The 13,512-nt window shown below is 34.2% G+C and overlaps 1 protein-coding gene across 1 annotated transcript; it reads left to right on the top strand.

Moving 5' to 3' along the window:
- Positions 1-11,878: 11,878 nt before the first annotated feature.
- On the top strand, positions 11,879-12,805 carry LOC120067859 (FCS-Like Zinc finger 6-like). Its single transcript, XM_039019463.1, has 2 exons — positions 11,879-12,239; positions 12,423-12,805. Exons 1-2 carry the CDS (start codon positions 11,986-11,988, stop codon positions 12,592-12,594), a joined length of 426 nt encoding a protein of 141 aa, XP_038875391.1. The 5' UTR covers positions 11,879-11,985; the 3' UTR covers positions 12,595-12,805.
- The last annotated feature ends 707 nt before the right edge of the window (positions 12,806-13,512 follow it).

Below are 13,512 nucleotides of genomic sequence, written 5' to 3'. Positions count from 1 at the left end.
ACTTGATTCGAACTTGTTTAATTATCAAAGGCAAGAGTTGTTTTTTAAAAAATTAAACTCACAATTAGATAAAATCAGTAGCTGGATTGTCTAAGTTAATGAATCCCTAGGTAGAACATTCAGTGGGAGGTACTTGGGGTATATGATACTTCACTTAAACCTCTCCACATTTCTCCCTAATGTTCACACCGTGAGATCTATCATCGGCCTCAAGGCACCCTGGAAATGTCCCCCTAAGGATGGTGTTTGGGTAGGTTAATACCAAGGTGAATAGAGAGAATGTTCATAGTAAGTGGGAGTGGGACGTGTGACAACATATCCCACAATCTCTCTCATTAGGTTGGATAAAGTTTTGTGCATTGCCTCAAGGCACCTTGGGAGTGTCCCCCTAAAGGATGGCAGTTTTGCACAACTCTTTATCTGATCTCCTATATAGGATAAGCTCACTTTAGTCTCTTGTTCTAATATGCTTTTTTCCTATGGTGGGCGCATTAGGATGGGACTTTATGGCCTAAAATAAGGAGTTACACTTACGCGGAATTGTTAAAGGTTAACAGTTCTTGACCGAAAAATGGTGACTGTTAGAGTCAGTTACAAGAGTTGTTTCTGTCTAATGGTTGAAAATGTCTCATCCTAGTGAAAGGGCACTTGATCACTCCACTGGTGACTTTTGTTCTACCTCACTGGGGCATCATTGCAAAATAGACGTCTTTTCACTTATGGTACATAGGAACTATTTTGCTAAAACTAAAATTGGTGTTAAAAGTGTTAATGCATAGACTTATTAAGTTTTGTTTTTCAACAACGATAAAATAGCTATAGCCACATTAGCTCTATTAAGCGTCGATAAACTGACTGGCGAAAATTATGCTAGTTGGAAAAACACGATAAATACCTTTTAATCATCGATGACCTCAGGTTCATCCTTACAGAGGAGTGTCTTTCTATTTCGACTCAGACTACCACTCGAAATGTTCGGAAGGCTTATGAGAAATGGACATGAGTGAACAAGAAGGCCCGAGCTTATATCTTGGCCAGTCTAAACGACGTTTTGGCCAATAAGCATGAGTTTATGGTCTCGACACGTGAGATCATGGAGTCTCTACGGGGAATGTTCGAACAACCATCTAGACAGCTCAAGCATGAGGCTCTGAAATGCATCTTCAACTTCAAAATGGAGAAGGGTACATCTGTTCGAGAACACGTTTTGAACATGATGGTCCACTTCAATGTTGCGAAAATAAATGGGTCCCACATCGATGAGGGCAGCCAGGTTAGCATCATTCTGCACTCGTTGCCAGATAGCTTCCTGCACTTTGTCAGCAATGTTGTGCTGAACAAAGTTGAATATACCCTTATAACTCTCCTCAACGAGTTGCAGACATTCCAATCCTTGCTGAAAAGTTAGGAAAATAAGGTTAGTGAGGAAAATGTTGCTTCATCTTCAAAGAAGTTCTATCGAGGTTCAACCTCAGAAACAAAGTCTACACCTTCTACTTTTAACACTTCTAAGTGGAAGAAGAAGAAGAGTGGTAAGGGGAAAGGGAAGGCACCTACGTCGATTGAAAAAGAAAAATGTTTCCATTGCAACCAGAACGAGCACTGGAACCAGAACCGTCCTTGCTAGTTAAAGGAGAAGAAGAAGGCTAAGGCCAAGGCAAAACAAGGTAAATATGATTTACTAGTTTTGGAAACTTGTTTAGTGGAGAATGATGATTCTGCCTGGATTATTGACTCTGGGGCCACTAATCATATTTATTCTTCTTTTCAAGGGATTAGATTCTGGCGGCAACTTGAGGCTGGTGAGATGATGATGTGAGTAGGCATCGGGCACGTCGTCTCAGCTGTGGTAGTGGGAGGACTTTAGTTGACTTTACATAATAAATTTATCATTTTGAATGATGTGTATGTTGTTCCCGAGTTAAAGCCGAATTTAATTTCTGTAAAGTGTCTGATTGAGTGTAAATATACTCTCAACTTTTCGGTGAATAAAGTGTTTAGTTTGAAATATGGTTTTGAGATTTGTTCAGCAAAACTGGAAAACAATTTGTATGTGCTAAGGCCGTTAGTAACAAATTCCCTCCATAACATAGAGATGTTTAAAGCTGCCGTAACTCAAAATAAATGACTTAAGGTTTCTCCTAAGGAAAATGCCCAACTTTGACACCTTCGATTAGGACACATAAATCTCAATAGGATTGAGAGGTTGGTGAAGAATGGACTTCTAAGCAAGTTAGAGGATAATTCTTTACTTGTGTGTGAGTCATGCCTTGAAGGCAAGATGACTAAAAGACCTTTTACTGGAAAAGGTTATCGAGCTAAAGAGCCTCTAGAGTTAGTGCACTCAGATCTTTGTGGTCCAACGAATGTGCGAACCAGGGGAGGCTGAGTATTTCATCACTTTTATTTATAATTACTCTCGGTATGGTATGTTTAGTTGATGCAACGGTAGTCTGAATCCTTTGAAAAGTTCAAAGAGTTTGAGGTTGAAGTTGAAAACGCATTGGATAAAAGGATTAAAATACTTCGATCAGATCGGAATGGAGAGTTTTTAGGTTATGAGTTCCAGAACTATATGATAAAACATGGAATTGTTTCCCAACTCTCAGCTAGTACACCTCAGCACAATGGTGTATCGAAGAGGAGAAACAAAATCTTTTTGGACATGGTTCGGTCGATGATGAGTTACACTTCCTTACCAGACTCATTTTGGGGTTTTGCAGTGGAGATTATGGCTTATATCCTCAATTGTATTCCTTTCAAAAGTTTTGTCAGAACACTTTTGGAGTTGTGGAATAGGCGTAAAGCTAGTTTACGTCACTTCCACATTTGGGGTTGCCCAACACATGTGCTTGAGACTAATCCTAAGAAATTAGGACCACGTTCAAGGTTGTGTCTATATGTAGGCTACCTTAAAGGTACACGAAGGGGTTATTTTTATGATCCTAAGGAAAACAAAGTGTTTGTGTTGACGAACGCTACCTTTCTAGAGGAGGATCATATGAAGAAGCACAGTTCACATAGTAAAATCGTGTTGCATGAACTTTCCAACAAAACTACTAAAGCTTCAATAAGAGTTGTTCAAGGGCCTACTCCATCAACAAGAGTTGTTGATGGAAGTTTATCTAGTAGGTCAAGTCCACCTCAAGTATTGAGGGAACCTCGACATAGTAAGAGGGTTGCGAACCCACCTTTTCATTATATGGGTTTCACTTAAATCCTGGATATGTAGCTGATGGCGAGATTAAGGATCCATTTTCTTATCAGAAGGCAATGAAGGATGTTAACCGAGATGAATGGGTCAAAGCCATGGATCTCAAGATGGAGTCTATGTACTTCAACTCAGTATGGGATCTTATAGATCAATCTAATGGGGTTAAACCTATAGGTTATAAATGGATCTACAAGAGGAAACAGGGTGCTAATGGGAAGGTGCAAACCTTCAATGCTAGACTTGTAGCAAAGGGTTATACCTAGGTGGAGAGAGCTAACTATGAGGAGACTTTCTCGCCTGTTGCCATGTTGAAGTCTATCCACATCCTCCTATCCATTGCCTCATATTTATGACTATGAGATATGGCAAATGGATGTCAAGACTGCCTTTCTGAATGGTAATCTTGAGGAGACCATTTATATGGTGTAGCCCGAGGGATTCATAGCCCAAGGACAAGAGCGAAAAGTTTGCAAACTGAATTAGTCCATTTATGGGCTGAAACAGGTGTCTCGATCTTGGAACATAAGGTTTGATACTGCGATCGAATCTTATGGCTTTGATGAAAACGTTGATGAGCCTTGTGTATACAAGAAAATCATCAATAGTTCAATAGTCTTCATAGTGTTTTATGTAGACGATATCCTACTTATTGAGAATGATGTAAGTTTATTGACTTTCGTTAAAAACTAGCTAGCGACCCAATTCCAAATAAAAGATTTGGGAGAGGCTTAGTTTGTTCTAGGTATTCAGATCTTTCGGGATTGAAAGAACAAAGTGCTAGCGCTGCCTCAAGCATCGTACATTGATAAGATGTTGATCAATTACTGGATGCAGAACTCCGAAAGGGGCCTACTGCCTTTTCGGCATGGAGTTACATTGTCTAAGAAACAGTATCCTAAGACACCTCAAGAGGTTGAGGAAATGAGATGGGTCCCCTGTACATCTTCCATTGGTAGTTTGATGTATGTGATGTATGTACTCGATCTGACATCTGCTACGTTGTAGGGATAGTCAGTAGATATCAGTCAATCTAGGATAGAGTCACTGAACCATCAGCAAGAACATCCTCAAATATCTTGGGAGAACGAGGTACTACATGCTTGTGTATGGATCTCAGGATTTGATCCTTACTAGATACATGGACTCTGACTTTCAGACTGATAAGGATTCTTGAAAATCCACTTTAGGCTCAATGTTCACTCTTAACGGAGGGGTTGTAGTATGGCGAAACACTAAACAGGGGTGCATCGCTGACTCCACAATGGAGGCCAAGTATGTAGTGGCTTGTGAAGCTGCTAAGAAGGCCGTTTGGCTCAAGAAGTTTCTGACTGATCTGGAAGTTGTTCCAGACATGTCTCTCTTTATTGTGATTAATCAGTGGTATGTGGTGAACTCCAGAGAGCCTAGAATCATAGCGCGGAAAACATATAGAGCTGGAAAGTATCATTTCAGTCCACGAGATTTTGCATCAAAGGACGTGTTAGCAGAAGATAGCTTCAGAGCACAACGTTGCTCGCCGTTTACAAAGGCTCTCATGGCTACAGTTGTTTTAGGGTCACCTTCATAGCATAGGTCTATGGGACTTGTCTGCGGCTAGACTAGGGCAACTGGAGATTTTGTAACTAGGCCTCCCTAGTTTATTGTTTTGTACTTGTTTTTATCTTGTACACCCACTCGCTTTAGGATAAGTGGGAGATTGTTGAGGTTGATGCCCTAAATCTCGTAGGGTTCTATAGTTTGTAAATATCTGTATGAACAAACGCTTGTGATGTAATAATATGAGATATTTTCTTCACTGTTGTCTATGAAATATGAGATTTTTTATTTGCATGAACCACAAACAAATAAACTAAGATCCTTGGTTGTAACTTAAGCATATATGTAGAGACATGCAAGTGGATCATGCCTTAAGTGATAACCTAAATGGTATGTAGTATATGGATAAAGGAGGAAAACCTTATCCTGGTGACACTACAGATATGACCTGCTTTGTAGATGTTACAAGTGTTGTAAAGTGTTACAAATGGTCTGATCCTGATCATTCACGTGGAGACATGTGAGCGGGGATGTCCTATACAAAGGAGTTTGTATAAGACCGAACCACAAAATGTTTAGTCTCGTTATATAACGCCGTTCATGACAAAGACTTTCATTTCACTAGAATGACCATAGGTAACATGACCTTAATCTTGAGTGATATGGGAACTCCTGCCTATGTGAGCGGTTCTTTGATTTGCATACAAGATGGATGTCCTATACAAAGGAGATTGCCGACTCAAACCTATCACTTTGGGGATTCATCTGATTGGGGAGCTGGGAACTCAGCTACACAAGATGGAATTCACTCATTCCCCGAAGCAGGGGTAAGTAGAGAGATTGCTCCCTTAAGGACTGATTTTGGGGCTTGAACGATGTGGCACCACACACTTTCTCATGGCCCAAGAGGTGTTCACTCATAGTAGAACTATGATGTATTGTTCATCAGATGCATCAGTGATACTTAAGGAGTTAGATGTAACTATAGTGGTAAAACGGTAAATTGACCCAGTTGTACTTACGAGCGATCTGTGAAGAGTTATCATACTATTGATTGGTTATATCCAATGGACACATAAATATATCTGTTATGAAAAGAGTGCAGTTGTCGGTCTTTAGTGGAGTGCACGATAATTAACGGATGGTGGATTTCATGATTAAAGAGTTTCGTCAGTTATTCACGTACTGTTGGAGCTTCAAGCTACAGGTCCATAAAGTTCCCTTGGTAGCTCAATGGATTCAAGTTGAGAATCAGTTTTTGGGTTAGTTTGAAGTGTTTAAATTAACAAGATGGAATTTAATTATATATGATATAATTAAATTCGTTCAATTATATGTGATATAATTGATATGATGTATGAGATACATTAATTGGAGGAATTGATATAAATATGATTTATATTAAAGAAAGGAGAAAGGAACTATGGTTTAATATTATGTGATATTAAAACTATAGGTTATAAATATAATATGATAAATTAGTTATTATATTTATTTATAATTAAATAATTATATGATAATTGTGGTTGGTCATTTTCTCCATTAACTGTGAAGGTGGAAGTTTATTTTTAGTTTTGAATAACTAAAGGAAAAAATGAAAAGTGTTTTCATTTTGTTTAAAAATCGCTTCATTTGTTGCATTACTCATCGTTTACTCACGAGAGACTACACGATAGGCCTCACGAGAGACTAAGTGATAGAGCGACACTTACTAAACGATCATGTAAACAATCTAACGATAGAGCAACACTTCCTAAATGATCCAACGTGATTTACTAAACGATCGTGTACTAGCAAGATTTACTAAACGATCAAGCACTCTCAGTCTATACGATAGACAGAACCTTCTCCCATTTGCTTGATCGTGTAGTACGATCGTTTCCTTCCTCCATTCCTTTACCAAATTCGCACAGAACCCACACCTCCTNGATAGACAGAACCTTCTCCCATTTGCTTGATCGTGTAGTACGATCGTTTCCTTCCTCCATTCCTTTACCAAATTCGCACAGAACCCACACCTCCTAGATGCTCACTCCGAGAATACCAAGGTTACCGAGTGGTAGTGTCGAGGGCTTGCTGTTCAAGGAGAAGACTATTCGTGATTACTAGACGATTGGCTAGGTGATCTGAATGATAGCGAGAGGTTGTTGTCCAATTCTTTACGAGAACAAGAGATTGATAGAAGAAGTATGTCTCTCATTCCCTTTTTTATTTGATTACTAAAGCATGATGTAATTTTTTCTAAGTTGCATAACTATTTTGTATGTTTGTGAATGCGTTCAATTCTTTCGCAATGGGCTTGGAAAGATCTTGCTTCTGCTCATTGGATCTCTTGAATAAGAGTTCCTTCAAGAGTGACATCTAGATGACACAGATTCTTAGCTTGACCCCGATTGTGGGGTTACTTACTAAGTATATTATACTCACTCTTTCTCATATTTCTTTTTTAGGTATAGATAAGAACACGTTCGACAATGACAAGTGGAATACATGATCGAGCCACTGGGACTAGTCATATTCTTCCGCTTATATTTGTAGGATTTTATATTTCAAATTTTTTAGTACCGATGTTTGAATTTGAAGTTTTTTTAATTGTGCTTTTAAACTTTTTAAGAGGTTTTTTTTTTTAATTTTGTTTTATGGGTTTAAGGGTACCTAGTTAAATGAATTTCAGTTTTTTGTTTTTAAATAAAGTTAAGTATTTTATGATATTAGTTGGTTTTACTCAGTCATGAAAAGATGTCAATTTGAATTGTATGCTTGCATGTTTATAGTAACGGCCTAGTTGGTTCCTAGGGAGCCAGATGTTATAATTTCCAATCTACAATTCTATTTCCATCGAGAAAAACACCAACTTCCTAAAGGTCTAAACAACAAACACAATGTCTAGATGTGATTAGGTATCACAACATAGTTCAAAAACCTTAACTAACACTGAGAGATTGTTTATAACACAAGAAAAAAAATATATAAAGTTCACGAGTTCCTGTTATTTTAATGCCAATTAGATTGAAAGATGAGTCGGGGAATTTGAAGAATTTGTATTTATGAGGAAAAGGTGGAGGACAAGTGGTGAAATTTAGTATGTTGAGATTAGTGTTGCAACCTTCAATGAATGTAAGGATCATTCATATACCAGAATATCTGATTGGATTAGAAATAGTGTATTTGCATTGAAAGATGCTGCCTTCTCACATATTTTTGTGTATAAGACTCCTCTATCTATGTTCAGTATCAAGTATGCCATAGAGAAGAGGTTGTTTAACTTTAACCAAATTCTTCCCAAATTATACTATTCACATCAAAGACTTTAGATTTTTAGTATAGGGTATTTGTGTGGTTTAGTTGACAGTTTTTTGATGCATTATTTGCATTATTTGATTGACTCAATCTTATAAAGATTTTAGCTATTACAATATAGTATAAGGTGTATGACAAAGTAAGATGGAGATTCTAGCTACTACAAAGTATTTACATGACAAAATAAGATCGAGATTGTGTGTCAAAATAAGAGTAAGGTATTTGTGGGGCATAGTATGAGACAAATATTTAGAGTTGATGGGTAGGAGATATTTGATAGCTATTTTGGATATATGGTATTTGTGTATTTTGTGCATAAAGTTTGAATTATTAATTGTACTAAATTTTCTTGATGATTAATGTTAATTTGTGGGTGAAAATCAAAGTTTATTTTTCTAGTTTTCAACCTTAATTTCTAATTATGATGTTAACTTTGATTGCGTGATATTAATTTAGATATTATTTTTTTTAGAATTAAGGTTAGATTTTGGGTTGTTAGATTTATTAGATGTTGTTTTAGATTATTAGTTTTTTTTCCCCCAAAATACGGCATAATTATAGGAATTAGGTTGTAGGGGTATTTGTGTCAATTATTAAAATTTAAATAGTATCAAAATTAGTCATTTGGCAATTTTCATAAAGAAAAATACCTTTGACATTTTTAAAAAACATCATTCTATTTTGGCCATTTGTCCATTCGCCCATAAAGATTGGATTAAACCCAGATCTAAAAGATGGGCCTAAAGTCGATAAGTCCAAGCTCATATAGTGTTTCCCAAAACTCTGTAAATAGAGAAACCACCCTTTATTTGAGGGATTTAGAATTAAGAGAACCATCGAGTCATTGTTATCCATTCAAATAAATCAGTAGTGAACACGCCATAGTCTACAAGATTCAGAAGTTAGAGAATCCAAAGGGTTTCAAGATTTAGATTTCACAAGATTCAAGACTCGGAAGATTCAAACACTAAAAGACTTCAACAAATTGAGTATATACCTCTTCACTGCTACAAATTGAGGATTCCTCTTTAACCCTCAAATCAAAGTCAACAATTAGGAGAAAGCATTAGAAGTCATATACTAAAGATTGTAACATTACTACAAATCAATAAATCAACTTCATTTTCACGAATTAAATTTCTTTTGTCAAAATCTCATGTGAACACACTTGTTATTTTAATATCAACGTCGAACGTTCAAATTTACAGCTATAACGGCATGTCAACCAATATTTTAATTTCATCCTTTTCTTAACCTAACACTTAATAATAAAGTTAGAATACTGAATATTATAACTCAAACTAACCAACTATTTATACAAGCCGTAGAATCAACTAAAAAAGGGAACATGTGGCTTAAAATTTTTATTAAACCCTACACGTAAATTTAACGAAAGACTAAAGGGAACATTAATTGAAGTATGGGGTCATTATTTATGCTATATTTGTAGTATAAAGAGGGTGCTATCTTTGGTAAAAAGCAATCAATTATTATGATATTTTTATTTTAGGGAAAATAGCCGTGGTTTTGTCTATTGTGTGTGTTGACATGTACAAAACATTCCACGTGGCCCAATAAGATCCATTAAAAGTGACCGCTGGCTTTGCAGACCGGAAAGTGCATATAAGCATCCAATTGTTCTCTCTCCATACTTTTGGATGGATGACCAAATCAAAAACAAGAGGGCCCCAAAAAATTAATATAATAAACACATTTTTTAGTCTTTTTTTTTTTTTTTTTTTTTGCCACTTGCAACATTTTGATATTTGTTTATTCTAATGTGTTATTTGTTTATTCTAATGTGTGCTTAAAGCCCAATTTGTTTCACATGTTTTCTTGTGGGATTTCTGACAAACATTTAATATATCCATTTGTTTCACAGAATTCTATTTTTAAGAATTTAAGAGAGAATTTTAAAGCTTATCTGACATGAGTTTTTTAATACCTTGCAAAAAGGATTGGACTTATATACTTGAGAGAGGAGCAGTAAAAATATAGTTTAATTAATAATTAATTAATATCAAATATTTATTACTATTAGTTTTAATTAATTATTAAATATAAATATATTATTTATACTTAATAAATTTCAACTAAAATCTTTACCATTAATATTTTATGATATCTTGACTATTTATCAATATTCTAATTAATTTAATTATTTTTAGTAATTAATTTAATTATGTTTATTTAAGAAGTGTTTGTTTATTTTTTATTTTATTAATTAAATAATTAATTAACATAACAATAAATTAATTAATGTTAAATTTAATTGATCTCTTACATTTGATTAAGTAATAAGTTACTTTTAGTTTTTATATACAAATTATTGAACTAAACACAAATATTTAACTTCTAGATATTAATTATCCTGCATATCCAAACACATACATTAATTATTCCAAACATTTAAATCCTAGATATTTAATATCTATACTCATAAAATAATATTTTCGATCGAAATAGTCTCAATAGTTAATAATATACTTTTTTTTTTCTTTTTTTTTTTTGTAATTATACGTGTGTATGTGTATATATTAGTCATTATCGTTACAAATTTATTGGTTATAAAAATAGTTATTTGAATCATTCGATGAATCATATATGACTTCAAATAATTGTTCATGTAAGCATCTACTCATCGTGGACAAGAACAAAATACTTTTGCATGATTAGTTTATAAAAATAATAATCACAGTATAATTAAGAGTTATGATAGGGACTATTTGAGCCTTCAATTAGGCTGTAACTATTTAAATCACTCGCGGTGACAATAGATATTATTTGACAATCTCCAATTAGTTACAGATTACACTATTTTCTTTCAAATTTTCTTTGCTATAGTTTTTATTATTTTACTTTCATAATCCTTTTATTCTTTGTTACAGTGCTTACTATTTCCTCCTTAAACTAAAATATTTTACACTCCAAACACATATTGTTATAATTCAAACTAAAATAATTTACACCCAAACATAAACTATTGTAACCTAACTATAAGCTCATTGCCCTAGACACCCTCCTAAGATTTTTAAAATATATATAGATGTTTAAGAGCTGAAGTATAATTAAAAAAAAAAAAAAACTTTTATCATAGGATATTATTATTCTTTAAGAAAATATATAGTTTAAATTCTTATGTAAACACATGTATTTCATTAATTCATTCACTTATCTAAATTTAAAATCTTAGCTGAAGTTGAAAATTTTATTGGTTTTTTTTTTTAAATTTAGGAATAATTGGGTAACAATATGATTTTTAATTTTTAGTTTTTAAAAATTAAACATAAACATTTATTTTGGTTCAAAATTCCGTGTTTTTTTTTATCTAATTTTTATCAATATTTTTAAAAATCAAGTCAACTTTTGAAAAAAAATTTAAAAATTTATTTTTGCTTTTTAAAAATTAGAAAAGAGATGTACATCATAATAGAAAATTAAAAGATTAATAGACTTAATTTCTAAAAATAAAAATAAAATAGTTATCAAACAAAATTTTAATTAAATTTTGAGTTAAGTTTTGTATCAATCAAACAAATTAAAAGAAAAAACATGATAAAACATTACAAAAACCAAAACTAAGTTACATTAATCAAGAAAAAAAAAAGTTCCAACATGTAATTTTTTTTAGATGGTAAATTTTGAATCTCTACTCTTGAAGTTGTAATATATATATATAAAAGTCTTTGCAACAATTTTATAGAAAATAGGAAAGGAAGAAAATAATAAAGAAGGTGACGTGTATTTCCCAAATATTTAGAACTGGTCGTCACCATCAGCCACAGCGTACGGTCTAGATTCACTCCTCACTCGCCGGTTCTCTTTTTTATCCACTTTCTCCTCCTTCCTTCCTTCCCCACTTTTCAATTCCCCTTCACTACCCTTTCCCCTCTCTCTCACCCATTTTCTCTCTCCAAATTCGCCGGAGAACCACCATGCCGCCGCCTAACTGGCTTTCTATCAGGAGGACCACGAGCCAGAAGGATATCCTCTTCGACGTCGGAGGCCCCGCCGTCTCAGAACTCGAAAACCCTACCACCGCCGCCTTCGGTCCCCGCCTTCTCTCCATGCTCTCGCCCAGAAACAATCGGAGGCATTCTGATGAATTTCCCTGGTCTTCTCACTACCTCCGTGCTTGCTGCCTCTGCCAACGCCGCCTCGTCGACGGCCGAGACATTTACATGTACAAGTAAGTGAAATCACTTCGTCAATAATCATTTCTAGACGTAATTAAGTACCGATTAAAGTGGCTGTTCTAGGGCACAGTAAAAATTTTGAAACGAATTTCATCGAAACTGACCTCCAATCTTTTGATTCGATGGACTTTTTTGGTGAAATTGATGTGGCTTTTGGTGTTTTGTTGTGGAAACAGGGGAGAAAGCGCTTTTTGTAGTGCAGAGTGCCGGCTGCAGCAGATGAATCAAGATGAGGCTAAGGAGAAACGTTCCAAGACGTCGAATAAAGGATCGGCGGCCGTCGCATCGGCCCCGACCGCCGTAACAAAAGTATCTGCTATTAATGGCGAGACTGTAGCCGCCGTGTAGCCGCCGTATATCACTTCAGATTTAAAAGCAGCCGCCACCGCTCCAGCTTTCTATTAGCGCATATAAATACAGATTATAATATATATATTTGGGAGTCTTAGATATAATTTTGGAGCTGTTGTATGTGAATATTTCCCTCTAATTGAAATATATGTTTTATGTGTAACACTCGACTTAGAACTTTTAATTGACATTTGGGCATTTTCATATATATTTTTACATTTACATGAATTCGATATAAATACTTTAAAATAATTATAAAAATATAAAATATTTATTTGTTAATTTAAATATGTTTTTTAAATGAATTGTTTTTCAATAAAAAAAATATAGTAAAATGTTATTGTCGATTAGTGATAAATCACAATAGATTTTTAGGAGAAGTTTATCGCGATCTATCATTGATAAATAGTGATATTTTGTTCAATTTGAAAATATTATCAGCAATTGTATTATTTAAAATAATTATCTTTTTTAAATTCTTTATAATTGGTACAAAATTCTGTATATGTATCGATTTTTTATTGATGTTTTTATCTATATTTTTATAAAATTGTAACTTATACGTTTTAGTCGATCTTGATACGGACATATTAAATATTAGCATCAGTTGATTTTTTAATGTTCTGAATGGTACTTATTGTTTTTTCGTTTTGAAAAGTTTTTGCAATAATTGAAGTGATTGTCCAAAACAATTTAGTTGAGTCGATTAAAACCGACCAAAATCAAATCAATTGATTTTTCTTAATTTAAAAATATATGTATAAATCAATTGATGGACGGTAATTGGTTTTGTCTTGTGGTCCTTATTTTTCTTTTTCAGTTGAGGACTTTTGCTCCCGAGATAGAAAATTTATATTTTGGAAGATAGTAAATTTATCGGGTTATTTAGATTGGGGTTATTTTGAAATTTAATTG

Source organism: Benincasa hispida, chromosome 12 (genome assembly GCF_009727055.1).
Source record: "Benincasa hispida cultivar B227 chromosome 12, ASM972705v1, whole genome shotgun sequence".
In the NCBI taxonomy this organism is placed as follows: Eukaryota; Viridiplantae; Streptophyta; class Magnoliopsida; order Cucurbitales; family Cucurbitaceae; genus Benincasa; species Benincasa hispida.
This window is presented reverse-complemented; position numbering and strand designations above follow the sequence as displayed.

Excerpts from the sequence above, each read along its gene's own strand:
- LOC120067859 (XM_039019463.1), top strand. The coding sequence starts at position 11,986 with ATGCCGCCGCCTAACTGGCTTTCTATCAGGAGGACCACGAGCCAGAAG. Across the intron at positions 12,240-12,422 it reads CGAGACATTTACATGTACAA|GGGAGAAAGCGCTTTTTGTA; the intron begins GTAAGTGAAATC and ends TTGTGGAAACAG.